This window comes from Danio rerio, chromosome 6, assembly GCF_052040795.2.
Source record: "Danio rerio strain M-AB ecotype USA chromosome 6, GRCz13ab, whole genome shotgun sequence".
Lineage (NCBI taxonomy): Eukaryota > Metazoa > Chordata > Actinopteri > Cypriniformes > Danionidae > Danio > Danio rerio.
The window spans coordinates 54,977,015-54,996,111 of record NC_141026.1 but is presented as its reverse complement, the minus strand read 5'-3'; the positions used below and the strand labels follow the sequence as shown (position 1 = coordinate 54,996,111).

General features: G+C 35.5%; 1 protein-coding gene across 1 annotated transcript in view; it reads right to left on the bottom strand.

The window, feature by feature from the left end:
* The window catches only part of uba7 (ubiquitin-like modifier activating enzyme 7), a 91,214-nt gene that overhangs the window by 40,180 nt on the left and 31,937 nt on the right, over positions 1–19,097 (bottom strand). The window contains exons 20-22 of the mRNA XM_087258169.1: positions 18,746–18,837; positions 10,654–10,746; positions 9,844–10,035 (exon numbers count right to left, since the gene is read on the bottom strand). Of these exons, the coding sequence (XP_087114295.1) occupies positions 9,844–10,035; positions 10,654–10,746; positions 18,746–18,837 (377 nt within the window). The remainder of the gene's footprint in view (positions 1–9,843; positions 10,036–10,653; positions 10,747–18,745; positions 18,838–19,097) is intronic.

The window sequence follows — 19,097 nt, the reverse complement described above, 5'->3', positions numbered from 1 at the left end:
ATCTCCGAGCTCAGGGTTCTCTCCTGGGACAGCATGCCAAACATGCTAAAATAGTCAAGCATTATCTAAGTGTGAACTCTTAAATTTATTTAATTTTATTATTTTGATTTGTTTTAGTCCTTGTCATTACTCTTCAGTTTTTCTTTTTTATTGAAACTAATGTTGGCACTATTATAAATACTATTATTTAACAACCTGTATATTGGTTATTACATGTATATCAATGCACTTTGCTATAAGCTGATTGTCTCGGGCATGTTTTTCTGTGTTCGAAAAATACAAAATAAAAGAAAAATTTGATTGAAAAGTAAAATAGTTGTTTTTAATCGTATTAATATTTAGCATTGGGGCGTCACGGTGCCGAAGTGGGTAGCATGATCTCCTCAAGAAGCAAGAAGGTTGCTGGTTTGAGCCCTGCTATTTATCACTGTATATTTTTAATCAAATACATGCTCCTTGGATGACCATCAAAGACTTGCAGCTTTTTAAATATACCAAAAAACAATGTTAATCTTCTGAACAGTCGCATCGCGAATCCCTTCAAGTCTTAAACTTATGACCTAGATCACTTATCAGCACAAAAATGTATAAAGCAAGGGAAAGCCTTAAATCACGGTTATCAAAAGCATTAGAAGCACTGCCAGATGCTCGCTTCATGTATAAGGGCCTTCAAATTAACGCCTACAGGTGAAAAGCCAAGCTGCCAGAAAAGGATTTATTAACAGAAGCAAGTTTAAGCAGGTCCATTAACTTTAATATACAAATCCTGATGAACCCTTAAGATTGTAGATGGTGGAGCAGAAATTTAAACTCTCAACACTGTAACCTAATCACTGAAACCACAATTGGAGGTTTCATAAACAGTAATGCGTAATACATCATAACATTAAAGATCACTAGACCAAAAATTCATTCATTCATTCATTTTCCTTTGGCTTAGTCCCTATTTATTAGGGTTTGCCACAGCGGAATGAACCGCCAACTTTTCCGGCATATGTTTTACGCAGCGAATGTCCTTCCAGCTGCAACCCAGTACTGGGAAACACCCATGCACTCTCACATGCACATATGCACTCATACATTACAGCCAATTTAGAGGAGAAAACCCATGCCAATGCGGTGAGAACATGCAAACTCCACACAGAAATGCCATCTGACCCAGCCGGGACTCACTTCGGAAAAATTGTATATAATTAAAATGTCACAGAAGTGCTAATCATTTGGCTTCACCTGTATGTTTAGCCTCAAAGTATTAGCAAACAAGTTATGGCAACTGCAGCAAATATAACAAGGTGTTTTGGTACTGGAGGTAAAAGGTAAGAGGAAACAGTCTCTCTGAAATCCTCAATAGAGACACAAGCACACCAGCATCCCATGCTGACGACCAGCATCTAAAAGAAAACACATGCTGCTCTTTTCTACAGGCAACGACAGACACAGTCTCATAAAATGCTCTGAGAAGCTGCTAATGAGGACCTGAAGCAATAGGCAGAGCACTTTAGTCTTATAACTCATGAAAGCACATTCATTCCAGTCACACTGCATATAGAAAGCTGAATGCTGGAAAACTAAATTACAACAATAAAATACTGATGCATCATAATCAGAGGGAACAATTTGTAATTTTTAAGTTATTAAATAGGCTTTGCACTTTGTACTCACATTATCAGATGATACTAACAGTGGAGATATTTGTAAACAAAGCAGATTTGTGTTATTAACACTTGCTCATCCTTAAATTCTGTGCATTTGGCCAGGTATTTCAAACAATCGATGCTGTTTTTTGTTCTTTTCACTTTGCTTAATACTGAATTGTTTTAACTGAGTGTTGGGTCAAATATGTACAAATCAAACTGTTAAATTTTTTTAATTTAAATTGAATTAAACAAATGGTTTGCCCATACTGGACTGAACTGACTGATTGATTTGAGTTTATTTTGTATTTTTATAGGTATATTTTATATGTTTTAAATGTAACTTCAAAGTAAAGTAACTAGTAATCTGACTCATTTTTACTTTAAGTAATTAGTGACGTGATCAGTTTACATTTTCCAGTAGTAGTCAGTAATTTGTATTACTATACTTTTTTAAAGTAACTTACCAACACTGATCACATAAAAAACGAATAATGGAGACACCAAATTCTTAACAAAAAAAAATCCCTCAACAAACTTTATTAAAATAGACATAATTTCCTGTTTTGTGAACCTTTTCACAAGATTTGCTTCATTTTAGGATGAAAACTTGACTTATAATTATAGGTGGGCAAAGATTATTATTTTTTTTAAATCTAGATTAATCTCACTGTAATCTTGGAATTAATCTAGACTAAAATGGCTCATCTGAATTCTGCTGAAGGCCTTCAGAATATATGTGCTACCAAAATAATGACTAAAAGTAAGTCTTTGAGAACGGGTTTCCCAAACCAGGTGCATTAGACCAGGGGCTCATCTCCTGTTTCCAAATGCATCACAAACTGCTTAAGAAACTGTTCTACTCTGATAATTGGTGATAAAAAGAAATGATGTTCAATAAGATGTACTTGTGTTTACTAACTGTTTATTCAGTTAAACATGAATTTTGAACTGTAGGCCTACATAAACTCCAAACAGCGATTTCTGATTACCTTTATCCGTCTATAGTTATAACTGGACCAAACAGAAAGTGTGCATATATTAGTGGCATTATTGAAGTAAACACCACAATCAAACTATTACCGTCAGGTAGGACTTCGCCATATTTTCCGACAAGACACACACACACATTGCTAAATGCGGAAGTTTTTTAATGCATTATTCAATTCCATAACACTCTCACCAGTCCTTACTCCTTATTTGCGTCTATTACCACAGTTTGTCATGGGACCATGAATGAAATGTTCATGCCTTAAAGAGAAACAGCTGCTGATAAAGTTACCCAAAATTACAAAAAACTCTTACATGAAAGCACTTCACATAAACACCTTTACTATATTATTGTCTATTAAGGCAAATAACTACAGATGTCCATGTAAACATAGTCAGTAGTGTCTTCGAAGTAAATGAAAGATCCAAGAGGTCATCCTGTTGGTTTGATTCAGAAGGGCACTTTTTTATCAGACGGCTCATCGATTTACTTTTATTCATTTACCATCATTCCTTTTAAAAAGCACCTGCTTCATTTTTTAAATATGTTTTACGCAACCGCATTAACTCTACAGGTGCCTGATAGTTAGATGTGGAGCTAACATTAATCAGATTCACTCTAATGAGCTGCATCCATGTTAGCACGTCACGTTTGATGTGGTAATATCATAGTAGGAATACACACAGGTTCGAAGACTCGTTCTTGCCCCCTACAGTGCAGTTCGGTCAGGTATACATCTGCTCTAAAATATCAAGGTGAAAGTTTTTAATGTTTAATCTGTTGTTAAAAGACAAAACCACTGTGCAAATTAATACATATAATTTTAGCATTAGACTTATGCTAACATAAAACTGCCGTAGATGCAATTTACATGTATTATGTATATATAAATGTTTATTCTGTGTTCAATGTAATGAATTTTCCATCACTGATTTTGATATTTATTTGTGAATTACTGTTAAGCTGCTTTCAAAAATGCTGTATTGTGTTAAGCTCTACACAAATAAAAATAGTTTGACAGTTTACTCAGTCCAAAACATGGTATGATCCACAACACTCATTCTCTTGACTCAAGGATTAATAAACATTTTTCTTGAAAGGGTAAAAATAGTGGAGGCTCTTAAAGAGGATGTCCTTGAAAGAAAACAGGAAGCTTCGAGCACATCCGTCTGGCCTCCGACAGCATTTTCATTGGCAGATTCACAACTGTATCTTTCTTTCAAGAATGTCAAAACAACTTCTTAGCGTGTCTGCCAAACATCCATAATGAACGAAGAGTTGAGATGCAAAAGCCTCTGAGTGTTATCTGAAATGTTCTTCTTAAACAAGCATTTTTTTTAAGGCAGGCTCCTGAACGTAATTTCAGTATTTGCAAAAACTTTATGGCAAAGAATAGCTTCATTTCATTCACTTTAAAGTGAAAAAAACTGAACATAAACATAATAATAATAAAATAATAATAATAATAATAATAATTATTATTATTATTATTATTATTGTTATTATTTAATAAGCCCCTGAGTGTTATCTGAAATGTTTTTTATGGTGAAAAAACAGAACATAAACATTGGAGACAGAGAAAAATGCAAATTTTTAAAGAAAATTTCAAACAACACACAAATGAAACTCTTCGCATATATTTTTATTTGTGGTCATGTGACATAAATAATAATTTCAGCAAGCGACTGATTCATCTATGAAGATTTTTGTTTTTGTTTTCCCGTACTCGCAATCCATATATAATGTTCCCATTGAATGCCACGTGGCTGGAAAAGCACAAGTAGACATTTCCACAGCTCAATTTAATGCATCGACAGCTGACAAAGTCACATATGGCAACTACAGCACCACCAGCACCGTCTAAACAAAGCTTTCAAATGATGGAAATGATAACCTTAACTTCTGCATGTGACTGCATTCAAACAAAAACAGTAAATAAAGTGTGCTCCAGCTCATTCTTTACTAGTCTCATGTGTGGAAATGTCTCTCCACATCCTGGACTTGGAAAAGTCTGGTGAATACTGTGCCAATCAGAATGCAAGGAAAACAAAGAGCATGGAAAAAATTAAAGGGGAGATAAAGGAAATAAAATCTTTAAAGCTAGATATATTAATCCCAAAAAGCTTATAATAATAATAATAATAATAATAATAATAATAATAATAATAATAATAATAATAATAATAATAATAATAATAACAACAACAACAACAACAACAACAATAATAATATAAATAATAATAATTATTATTATTATTGTTAACATTATTATTATTATTACTATTATTACTATTATTATTATTATTATTTTTTATTATTTATTTTTTTTATTATTAAGAATGCTAAGTATATTTTGCTACTACCAATATTATTAGAACTTTCATTGCTATTTATACACATTCCTCTTTTCATTCCTGTGCTGTTTATGTTCTCTGTTTACCATATGTTGTATGTTCTGTGTTGTGTTTACCGTTTGTTGTATGTTATGCACTCACAGTAATAAAAAAAGGTTTTAGACCACTTATGAATGAGACTATTTATCAGAAATTTGTCTGTAAATACTTATTTTTTTCTTAAACATGTATAAATACAAGTTAAAGTGACAGCAAATGCAGTTATAATGTTCTAAAAAGATTTATCTTTCAAATTAATGCTGTTGTCAACTCATTAAAGAATCATTATTTCCACGAAATAATCAATTGTACAAGTATTTTAACATTATTAATAATAACAGCTTGAACTGCAAATGTTGATCAGAAAAATTTTATAAATATTGCAAAACCGAAAACATATCCTTTTAAAAATGTAAATAAATATTATTGTGTGAACTCTTGTGGCTGTAAAGGTTAGAAGAACTTGTTGTTTGTTAAAGTGATGATCTAAACCTGCTTCCTCTCTACTGAAACACTGGCTACATTAACATGGACATCAGTAATCGAATTATTTGCCTTAATCTGAATAAGACATAATATGATTAAGGTGTTTACATAAGTTGCTTTTTGAATTTCGCTTTTATGATCCCGTTTTACATGTAATAGCACATAGTTCGATTAACGTCATTGCATCACCGCACTATCCACATTTCCTGCAAAGTTTCATGAAATTTCGAGTGTTTAATTTTTAATTTGTCGACTAACTGCAGTTTGGCACTTTTACTTTCATTTAGGAATATTTTAAGCATGACCCCAGTGACAAACAAGATATTCGATCCGAATATGCTGGAAGAGTGTAGATTTAATGAAATTTAATACTGCACACCATATGGGAAAAAAACGCAGCATTTCGCAGTGCAGGTGTCTGCGGTCCTTTACAGACTCTGTAGGTTCAGAAAATAGTGTGAAACAGACAGAATATCCTGTCACAAAATGCACAAAACATCCTACATGACAGTAATAGTTTAATTGCGGTGTTTACATGTCTGTGCAGCCTTTCAATAATGCGACTGAAATCGGCATACTCCACATGTCTTAATCTAATTTCTGTTTAGTAAGACTATGACCTTAATCGGATTAAAATTAATCATAAATCGCTGTTTACATGGCAGACTCTTAATCAGAGTATTGTCTTAATCGTATTAAAATTATTTATTGGTGTCCCATGTAAACATCCTAACTGTCAGCATTAGAAAAACTGACTACATTAATCTAACAAGTATGTTTTTAACAAGCATAAATGATGATGCTACAAAAATTGCTTACTTAATATGACATTCATATATTTGGATGCCTGTGCTGAAACAATAGGAACTTAAATTAATAACATTATAAATAGCAATAAGTACATTACAAACCATCAAATCGTACTCATTGAAACCAGCTTTACTTCACAATTGTCTATAATATGTTCTGGAACATACTCCATTAGGGTTTTTTTTGGTTTTATCATGCAACCAGAATTCAATTTAAGTTTATTTCCAAACTTTTTGACAATAATTATTGCTTTAAAGCAGAGTGCACAATATTGCATTACAATCAAATTCAGAAAAACTAGGGTTATTAGTTACCAAAACTTTATTACTTACTTACTTACTTACTTCCAGGGCCATTTATATTGAAGTTGATATTTAGCCGCACCATATTGGTGTTTCATAACATCTGTTTTTTTATGAGATGCGTTGTTAGCCCAATGCTCAACCCCTAACCTGGAGGACCAGGACATACACATACACTACCGACAATTTAGCTTACCCAACTCACCTACAGCGCATGTCTTTGGACTGTGGGGGAAACCGGAGCCCCCGGAGGAAACTCCACGCCAACACGGGGAGAACATGCAAACTCCACACAGAAATGCCACCTGGCCCAGCTAGGGCTCGAACCAGCGACCTTCTTGCTTTGAGGCGACAATGCTTCCCAATGTTCCATCGTGTCGCCCATACCATATATTTATTAGATACTAATCATTTTGACTAATGAACTAATAACTGTAGCAGTTAAAGTTGCATAGTTAACCTGCAGTTATACAGCATATAGGTTGTCTATGTGTACATTATCAGTGAAGTAAAAAGAAGGCAAACAATAACCAGTAGAAACCCTTAGAACCAATACGGTAGTTTCCACTAAATATAATTATGATATATAGATAGAATATAATTTCCATTACAAGTTCTATGATCATTTCCATTGTGTTTTTTCAGCAGGGCTTGAACTGAGTGTGTTTTGAAAATTCAGCAGTCTGGACAGTCCAGAAAGCAGCCACATTTCACTAGTAACCTGAGCCCGTGTGTTTCAAAGCCCAGCTCACCGCCTGTCCCCTTGGGTGAAAATTACCCTCAACTCTGACCCTGCACCAGCTAGTAGAAACAACACCCCCCTCCCCCCCATGTGTGGACGGCTGCATCTGGGGTTGCATTACCTCATCTGTGAAGTCTGCCTGCCTGCAAATCTTAAACTATTCACTTGCTTCTTGTTTCTTGTCATAAAGAATTTTCTTTTAAAGGAGACAAACTTTTACTAAGGAAAAGAAAGAAGACTTAAGGGTAAGATCAAGGTTGACCTAGTTGCTTTGGATGATACCTATGCACATAAAAGTGATCTGATAGAGATTTATTTACAGAAATGTTGTTGATATATATCTACAATGTAAAACCCAACAGTCAACTTTATCAAATGAAATGAGTGTAGTTAACTTTAAATATACTGAAAGTTCATTCTACTCATTTGAAAAGAGTTTTGCACTCAGTGTTAAAGGTAATAAGTTAATTAAATAACTCATTACTTCAACTTAAATTAAAAAGTTAACAGTACTCATATAGATAGTTTTTTAACTCAAAAGGTTTGTAGCAATCTGTTTCCTTAAGTTCCACTAACTTATTGGCTTTTACAGTACTCAGTTGGTTTGAGTTCTCTTCATTTACTGAGTTTTACTGTGCTCAGATTGCTTCATTTACTCAAATGGATTAAAAATGTAGTAGGTGATTGTCTTTAGAAACATGTTTTGTTGTGCTGGTTGAAAATCTCTTTACATTCAAATAGTGATGATTACAGTAAATGATCTAAATGTGTTCATATGTATTTATTTTTATATTCTGGATAAAAAGGAATAAAACTAAAAACTGTTCATCCAATTAAATATTGTCGGACCGACAAATAACTCAATTACGACAAGTATCTCAAACTATGTCAACAAATTAAATTTGAATTTCTGCGCAGCCTCTTTAAGCAGACAGATATGTCACTCGCGCTCACTTGTGAAGCACGCATCTACTGCTGACGGAGAGGCATCATCTGCAAACCATGCATCAACCTTAACTTAAATGATTTGCTGCAATCAGTGTCCTCAAATGGTTTGAGTTACCTTAACTTTTTGGGTTTTACAGTGCATCATATATAGATTTAGTAGTATATTTTAGTGCTGAAATGTTTTGTATTTCACATATTGTTTTTTTTTTCTTTGAGAAATTATTTGAGTCCACAATTTAGGACTGATGCCAATTTTTTATTAGGAAATTTTATCCAAATTTAATTATAACCATTTGGTGAACAACGCTTCATTTTGTACATAAAAACATTTTGTACATGAATCATCTAAACATTTGCATATTATCAGATAATATTACTAAAATTAATATAAAAACTGAATAAATATATAATTACACACATTTAAATGAGTAAATAATTAGATATCTTTTTGAGTCCATCATTGAGTCCATCATTCAGCAGTTTTCTTTGGAGACATATTTCATGTGGGTCTATTATGAGCTACTTAAGATGTTATTACTTTATATATATATATATATATATATATATATATATATATATATATATATATATATATATATATATATATATATATATATATATATATATATATATATATATATAAAGGTTTTCTTCTTTAATACATGCATGTGGCTGTCTGAATACTCAGTTACCTAAATGTGAAAGTGGAAGTCCCCTAAAGTGAGCAAACCCAGCAGGTTGGCAGGTGAGGGTCTGCGTGGGCAAGTATATGGTTACTAAGTGGTTTAAGCCCCTAAGGATGAAAATAGGTTTACTAAAGCCTGTAGTGATCTAGACCCAGACAGAAGACTTATGCTGTACCCTGTCACCCCAGTCATCACTCCTGGCCTGCACGCTCACCTCAACCATTGTTAAAAATACCTTTTATTCACTGCACAATAAGTACATTTACTCTAAACAACAATAGATAAGACATTCATTATTGCCTACAAAAATGCTCGTATTGTATGCCAAAACTACAATGAAAGTTGTAAATAAAATAATGGGATAAAAATTTTTTCTCAGATTTCTTCCAACTAATTATTCACTTCAAGTTTATTTGTGTAACACTTTTTACAATAACCACACATTTAAAGAAATAGGATATTCTTGCAAAATATGCTCCAATAACATTTAATTTACCACTGAAATATAATGTTTTTTACAGTGTGTCACTATTGTATACTATATTTTTAATTCTATTTATTATTTACATAATTAAGTTACTATTTGCATCAATTTAACTTCTGTAAATAGTAACTTAATATTTATCCTTGTATTTATAGTTATCATATTAAATGTAAAAAAATAAATAAAAAACATTAGTACTTTAGTATATTTTAATATTGAATTAGTTATGCTGTAAAAATAATAATAACAACAACAACAACGATTATATTTGAATAATATAGCAAATAAAATGCTAAAATATAAACACAAACGATCTAAGAAATGAAAACAATACCAGAAGTTAGATGATGAATAATTTGTCACTTACGGTAAATGTGGGGGCTGGACAAGGCTGTGAAAACACAAAGTACTGGGTTGCCAGGTTTATATAAGCGTTGCGGTAGGATGTGATTTTGCTGTGACCCTGGACAAGTTTATAGAGCTCCAAGCACATCAGTCCTGCGATTGCAGCCGTTGTCGTGGCGATTGCTGGAATGATGCGGCCTGCGATTAACTTGCTCTGCAGATCAGACATAAAAGTTGCAGATATTATTTACAAGCATGCATGTTCACAGTATCATTCATTGATTCATTTTTGGCTTAGTCCCTTTATTAATCAGGGGTCACCACAGCGGAATAAACCGCCAACTTATCCAGCATATGTTTTACACAGCAGATGCCCTTCCAGCTGCAACCCATCACTGGGAAATTTATTTAATGTCATGTCAGCAACCAAAGCTATTTTCTTGGCAAGAACAGTAATAGATATACAATTAAATATAACCAACAAATGAAAACATGAATGAAATGAGCACGGTGGCTCAGTGGTTAGCACTGTTGCCTCACAAGAAGTTCACTGGTTTGAGTCATGTATATAGGGGGGGTAATAATTCAGGAGGGCTAATAATTCTGACAGGTGCAGATAAGTCATCTAAACCTACTAATGGAAATGTGGTACGAGCAAAAAATAGTATCAAGAAATCAACAGTATAATCAAAAGGTCTTTCCTCAGGGTTGTTCTGTATGTGTTCAGGAACTGAGGACACAAACCCCCAGAGGGTAATGTTGATCACTTTAGACTTCAGTCTCACAAACAAAAGCACAGCAGAGTTGTTTGAAAAAGACAATAGAGATTCACTTTGTGGCGGTCGGCTGTCGGTATATCATAGTTTTCTGCCCTCAGGTTGGATGCTGCAACTATATAGTCCATATGGAAATTACTGTCATCATCCTGGAACATAAGAAAAGAAAAGAACAAGCAGTTATGAACAAACAACTACATTATTACAGGGACTGATACACAGGAGAGAGTTTGGACTGCACAGAACATTCTTACATATGATTGTCTGTGTTTACATACAGCAGATCGTGTTAATAATTTTTTTCTTTTTCTTTTTCTTTTGAGCAGTCGGACAGGTATATAGATACAGATTATATATAATCAAGGTCTGAGTATTTCTGAAACTGCTAATCTACTGGGATTTTCATGCACACCCATGTCTAGGGTTTACAGAGGAGAATGGCCAGACTGGTTGAGCTGATAGAAAGACAACAGAAACTCAAATAACCACTTGTTACAACCAAGGTATGCAGAAGAGCATCTCTGAATACACAAAACGTCCAACCTTGAGGCAGATGGGCTACAGCAGCAGAAGACCACACCGGGTTCCACTCCTGTCAGAACAGGAAACTGAGGCTACAATTTGCACAGGCTCACCAAAATTGGACAACAGAAAATTGGTAAAACATTGCCTGGTCTGATGAGTCTGGATTTCTGCTGCGACACACTTTGGACCTATTAGTACCAATTGAGCATTGTGTCAAAGCAACAGCCTACAGCCACAGACTATTGTTATTGACCATGTCCATCCCTCTATGACCACAGTGTACCCATTGTCTGATGGCTACTTCCAGAAGGATAACGCACCATGTCATAAAGCGCGAATCCTCTCAGACTGTTTTCTTGAACATGACAATGAGTTCACTGTACTCAAATGGCCTCCTAGGTCACCAGATCTTAATCCAATAGAGCATGTTTGGGATGTGGTGTAACAGGAGATTCGCATTATGGATGTGCAGCCGACAAATCTGCAGCAACTGTGTGATGCTATCAAGTCAATTTGGACCAAAATCTCTGAGGAATATTTCCAGTATCTTGTTGAATCTATGTTACGAAGGATTAAGGCAGTTCTGAAGGCAAAAGGGGGTACAACCTAGTACCAGTAAGGTGTACCTAATAAAGTGGCCGGTAAGTGTATATGAGTGTGTGGGTGTATATATATCACTAAACTTGCTATTTCTTAATCAAAACAATAATAAAAGTAGTAATATTATTTTTATTACTTGCATTATTTATAATTATTCCTTATAATATATTACGTTTTTAGATAAAATATTATTTCAATTATAAATATGTTTTCTACGTAAATATATATTTAAAAATTCAATTTATTTCTTTGATTCAAAGCTGAATAATCTGCATCATTACTCCAGTCACACGACTTATATTATTGATTTTTATTCATTTAGTTTAAATAAATGCTTGGTCAGTAGAAGAGACATTTAAAAACATAAAACAATCATAATAATATGCTATTAGTTAAAACTTTACAATTTTTACAGTATGTGTTTGCATCTTGTTAGTCAACGCTAGCTAATGGCAAATCAGTTGTTCATTGTTAGTTCATGTAAACTCACAGTGCATTAACTAATGTTAACAAGCATGCAAATGGATGTGAATAATGCATTAGCTAATGTTGAACTTTAATTAACAAATGCTGGACTAGTATTGCTCCGAATTAGTTCTGTTATTAAATACATTAACTAATGAAACCTTATTGTAGAGTGTGACCACTGATTTTTAAGCCATAGTGACACTATGAGGATTTTCCAATAAGCATTTCAATTAGGGCTCCATGAAGGGTTATAACACGCATCATTTTGTTGACCTAAACTGTCAGCTATGGAAAACACCCTTTAATTGTCCATCAGCCAACTTTCACCTACCAACCATCTGTTCCTAGATAAAAACAATGGGGAAAGACCTGATGTGGATGATGTGTGATGCCAATTGTTATCTTTTACTGTTGTATGAGGAAAACAAGAAGAATTTTTAAAAACAGGAACAAAATCAAGGCAACAGGTATGTTTGTGCACGTTGATACAAAAGCTACTGGATTAAAACAATGTTACATCATCGCCGAAAGTTTCCAGTGCCTTTTGTATTTGTAAGTCATTTTCCCTGTACACTGTGACTGTAAATGAGATTACAAAACAGGTCATAAGTTCTCCAGATTGTATTTAGTGATCATTTTCAGCATATAGTGATTAAAAACCAAATAAATGCACATTATACAGCGCTGTGATATTAGATATTGCAGGAATGCTGGGATACCCTGGTTCAGAGGTTTCGGCACTCTTTTGAGGCCCCAAGCACTGCTTCACTACAAAGGCGGTGGAGTATTGGGTGTGTTGGCGCGTCTGCGGGGGTGTTTGAGCGCAGTATATAATTTGGCAACCTGATGCCACCAGAATCCCCCAAACACACATTCCACTGCAAAAACAAAACATCTGATCTGGTAAAGCATGCGTCATTGCTGAAAGCGTCCACACGTGCACATCAAGCTGGACATATGATACACGTATTTCTTATTTACACATAATGACAAACATAATAGTTTTAATAACTAATTTCTTGAAGCTAATTTCTTTTGTTTTGGACATGATGGCAGTAAATAAGTTTTTATTTTGCAAAAGGCCAGTATTCATATTTATTTTAAGGTGCAATTTAAAAGCCTATAATTCTTGCGGACTTAACTTTTTTTAGTTGAATCAAGTTAACTTTTCTAGTCATCTCAGCTTACATCAATCAAACTGACTAAAAAAATTAAGTTAAACTTTGTATAACTTAAAATTTAGTTGAAACCTGATTAACTTATTAAAATAAGTTAAAGCAACTTAAAATCTGCCTGAATAAACTTGCCTAATTAACCTAATTTACCTAGTTAACCTATATGCTAATTAGTCAAGATATTAGACAACAGTGGTTTGTTCTGTTGCCAAACGAAAAAATACATTTCTAAAAATATTGATCTTAAATTTGGTATAAAAGGCTTTTATTTGCTTTTATTCCAGCCAATTAATAAAATAAGACTAACTTAATGGAAAATGGGTGACGCAGTGGCGCTGTGGGTAGCATTTATTTTCAGGTTTAAACAAAACATACCACCTCACAAATATTTTTGGATGCATAAAGTTGGACTCATTACATTTATTTACAGAAATCTCTGCCTATAACTGTGGCCCATATCAACAGGTTTTGACATATTCACGGCACTAATTAATCTTGAATTGTACATAACCAAAGCACATATGGATTCACCGGCTACTTTATTAGGTACACCTTACCAGTACCGGGTTGGACCCCCTTTTTCCTTAAGAACTGCTTTTATCCTGCATAGATTCAACAAGCTACTGGAAATATTCCTCTGAGATTTGGTCCATTCTGACATGATAGCATCACGCAGTTGCTGCTGATTTGACGGCTGCACATCCATGATGCCAATCTCCCGTTCCACCACATCCCAGAGGTGCTCTATTGGATTGAGATCTGGTGACTGTGGAGGCCATTTGAGTACAGTGAACTCATTGTCACGTTCAAGAAACCAGTCTGAGATTATACACGCATTATGACATGGCACATTATCCTGCTGGAAGTAGCCATCAGAAGATGGGTACACTGTGGTCATAAAGAGATGGACATGATCAGCAACAATACTCAGGTAGGCTGTGGCATTGACACACATTGGTACTAATACGTCCAAAGTGTGCCAAGAAAACATCCCCCACAGCATTACACCACCACCACCATTAGCCTGAACCTTTGATATAAGACAGGATGGATTCATGATTTCATGTTGTTGACGCCAAATTCTGACCCTACCATCTGAATGTTGCAGCAGAAATCGAGACTCATCAGACAACATTTTTCTAATCTTCTATCGTCCAATTTTGGTGAGCCTGTGCCTGATTCTGATGCGCAATTTGAACTGCAGTAGATCATCTTGACCATGTCTACATGCCTAAATGCAATGAGTTGCTGCCATGTGATTGGCTGGTTGGAAATTTGCATTAACGAGCAGTTGGAAAGGTTTACCTAATAAAGTGGCCGGTGAGTTTACAATTGTAATTGTGTTTATATATATATATCTGCATACTTCTGATTATTAAGAGCAACATGTACATATATTCATCTATTGTAAATCTCTAATCATAGCTAATACAAACCCCTTGATTAATCCGGGGTCGCCACAGCGGAATAAACCGCCTACTTATCCAGGAAGTTTTTACGCAGCGCATGCCCTTCCAGCCGCAACCATCTCTGGGAAACATTCACACACACACACACACACACACACACACACACACACACACACACACACACACACACACACACACACACACACACACACACACTACGGGCAATTTAGCCTACCCAATGTTCATAGTACATCCATCTGTAAATATTATTCATAGTTTTCTATAATGCACTTTATAACTTATACCTATATCCTGCACTTTCTGCTATTGCACCTTTGGTTAGACCTAAACCGCATTTTGTTGTCTTATACATGTGTAATGACAATAAAGTTGAATCTAATCAAATCTAATCTAATCTAAACAGATACCAGGATGCTTTCATCTCCAGAGAAAGTCTGAAGTCAGAAGCCAAAAAGAAGAGAAATGGAGACGTGATTCTCCAAGAGTGATTTACAGACTCTAGAGATAGCACAAATCAAAGGCAGATCCTTGCAGAGAAACCCCTTAGACTGAGACTAATCCTTTTCCTAACAGAAAACACAACTGAGATGTTGTTCAGAGACCCTTTCAGACTCTATGTCCACGTGTGTGTGTGGAAACCCATGTGTCACGCACTCATGACAAACCACAAAGCAGATACTGACGAAACCAGCGTGCATCCTCAGACCTGTCTGTATTTGAAGAAAAAGCATCTCAATGGCATTTTCTCTGTGCTGGATGGATCTGGTTAAGGTTTGATGATAGCTGCAGTCAGGGATGGATGTTTTAGGGCCAGTTTTGTGGTTAAAGGAGACCTCCTATGTGAGACTTGACGCCAACATGTCTGACAGACAAAATGACTGAGAAGATGCCAAAGTTAAGGGAATAGTAAACTGACTCAATATTTACTCTCCCTTCACTTGTTCCAAACTGTTATGAGTTTCTTTCTCCTGTTGAACCCAATATAAGATATTTCGAAGAAAGATGAAAACCTGTAACCATTGACTTCCATAACAAGAAAAACAAATACTTCTTTGTGTTCAAGAGACTAAAAAAAACTATAAAGTTTCTAACAAGTGAAGGGAGACATTGAGTAAATTTTCATTTTTGGGTGAACCAATCTCCAAGTCTGAACTAAGTTACTACAGGAATAACTCACATTTATTCATTTACTCATCCTCATTTCTCCAACCCTTAATTGTTTTTTTTTAGTGACTGTCACGTCATACAAATACGTTTAACATCTTAACATCCCTATACAACATATACAGAGGTCGTCTCAGGTTCTAAAATCCATACCTAGCCCAAAATAAATTCTTTGCCAAAACTGGTGTGCATTCATTCATTCATTCATTCATTCATTCATTCATTCATTCATTCATTCATTCATTCATTCATTTTCCTTCGGCTTAGTCCCTTATTTATCAGGGTTTGCCACAGAGGAATGAACCGTCAACTATTTGAGCATATGTTTTACGCAGCAGATGCCCTTCCAGCTGCAACCCAGTACTGGAAAACATCTATACACACACACTCATACACTACAGCAAATTTAGTTTACCCAATTGAACTATAGCGCATGTCTTTGGACATGTGGAAACCGGAGCACACAGAGGAAACCCACGCCAACACGGGGAGAACATGCAAACTCCACACAGAAATGCCAACTGACCCAGCCAGGACTCAAACCAGGGAGCTTCTTGCAGTAAGGGGACAATTCTAACCACTGAGCCATTGTGCGGGCCATTGCCGTAAATAAATAACTTGGAAAAAAGACATACTTCATAAAATATGACCAACTTGACAATATTTATTTTCGAATCCAACTAGACATGAGCATAAACAGAATTTAACATAAACATTTTCAATGTAAACACATACTTGACGGATATGTGTGACCAATACGTTCAAACGCAGCACTTTTTGATGCCAAGTCAAGTTAAAAGTTCAACTTTCACACACAGCACTGGTCATCACTGTCAGTTCCAAAGCAGTGGACCAATCAGAAGAGCTCAGAAGTGGGACAATCTCTGCAAGTTTCTGTTTAGAGGTATTTTTTCAAACCATTCCAAAGTGTTGGTCTCGTGTTTTTAGAAGCAAATATGTGTTTGATATGAGCCCTTAAAGAGGACCTATTATGCAAAGTTGTGTGTTAACAGTGTATGAATTTAAGCTACAAGCAGCGATGAAAGGGACCTCGCACCCGGGCTCACTGCTGCCCGGTGGCCTCAGGATGACAGAGAACAGCAAACAATAATAATTTAAGCCGATATATAAAACAAATCTGAGAAAATCACAGATTTAAGCCAAACTTCCTTCTGTCAGCAGTTGGCGCAATAACTGTTACTCAATGTTGGCAGGTAGATGCCTTCAGGAGAGGAATCTTATCAACCATGTGAATTTTCAGGCAGGTCATTTCGGACACGCCCTTTGACGAAAACTCTAGATCTTCACAATCGCAAAGGCCTTTAGATGACAAAACCTAATTTTGGTGTTGATCGGATATAATCCGTAGGAGGAGTTCGTTAAAATACAACGCCTGGAAATGGCAAAAACGCCTCTTTTTCGGTGCAGGAAGTTAAAAATATCTGACTTCTCGGTGAGTTGTGGAATCGTAGCTCGGAGGCCAGTCCGTCAAAAGTGTACAGGTGGCTCTGTCCAGTCATTTTGCAATGCCCACTTCCGAAACCCAAATCAATTGTAAATTTTCGTCACTTTTGGGGCATGTGCAAAGTTTCTTGAGTTTTCAGGCATGTTTAGCCCCTCAAAACCCCAATTCATTCCGGCGAAGAAGAAGAAGAAGCAGAAGAAGGAGAAGAAGAAGCGGAATAATAATAATATAAAAGAATCAATTTCAATAGTTTATTCATTCATTCATTCATTCATTTTCTTGTAGGCTTAGTCCCTTTATTAATCCGGGGTCGCCACAGTGGAATGAACCGCCAACTTATCCAGCAAGTTTTTATTCAGCGGATGCCCTTCCAGGCGCAACCCAACTCTGGGAAACATCCACACACACATTCGCACACACACTCATACACTACGGACAATTTAGCCTACCCAATTCACCTGTACCGCATGTCTTTTGACTGTTGGGGAAACCGGAGCACCCGGAGGAAACCCATGCGAAGGCAGGGAGAACATGCAAACTCCACACAGAAACACCAACTGAGCCGAGGTTTGAACCAGCGACCCAGCAACCTTCTTGCTGTGAGGCGACAGCACTACCTACTGCGCCACTGCCTCGCCCTAGTAAATATATATAGCAGTGCAAATTCATTAGACTTGTAAATTTGACTCAATAATAACTATTTAAAAAAACTGTTTTGTGTTAATGTGACATGTTTCTGTCCGATATTACATGTTCCATGCATACTGCCACTATTAATAAATGTTATTATTTGAAGGATTTGACATGTGGCCCTTCATTTGGTTGGCAAAACGTAATGTGGCCCTCGGGTCTAAAATGTTTGCCCACCACTGCTTAAGGGACATCAGAGACTTATTTTACATCTTGTAAAAAGGTGCCCTTTAATGTGCACAGCCTAGAAAAATCCTTGGTGATTGATTTAACCTCTGCTCCATAACTTTCGTTTAGTAGTATTTATAGTAAATATTGTGTGTTTTGTTATCCCAGCACATGTGCGTAAATGTTTAAACCATACGTGTTACAACTAATCCTCGTGTCAGTTTATGTCCCACTCACCCCTACTGTGATGTTTTGTTTTTATCAGCTGTTGTCACTCCTTTAGCATCCATCCACAACTGAGGATTCACTAATGAGCAACTGACTACATTTCTCCAGATTTGTCTTTATCACAAATTATGCAATTTTACAAATGCATGCATAAAAAAAACATTCACAATGTTTTATGATGCATGCACTGATGAAAAATTATACCACAAAAAATTGTTAATACTATACAACATACCTTCTCAAAGTCCTGCGGGTGCATTCGGAATCTGCGGTCCCTCAGCTGGAGTTTGGACAGCTGCTCCTTTAACATCCCCAGCTTGACTTTATCTGCGAGATGCAGTGGGGGTTATTAAACCACACATATGTGGCATGTTTAATATTTGTACATGTCATTGTTTCATTTTATTTTAAAAAGAGTGCGAATTACACATTGGCGTTCAGGGGGGTCTACTTTTTTGTTACGTTTTAAGTGAATTAAATGGATTTAAATTACATCAAATTTATTAATAAGACGTATTTAAGTTTTCAGTGTTTTGAGGGATATTAAATGTGTTCTGACATACAGTAACCTGATTAATTCAGAGGTT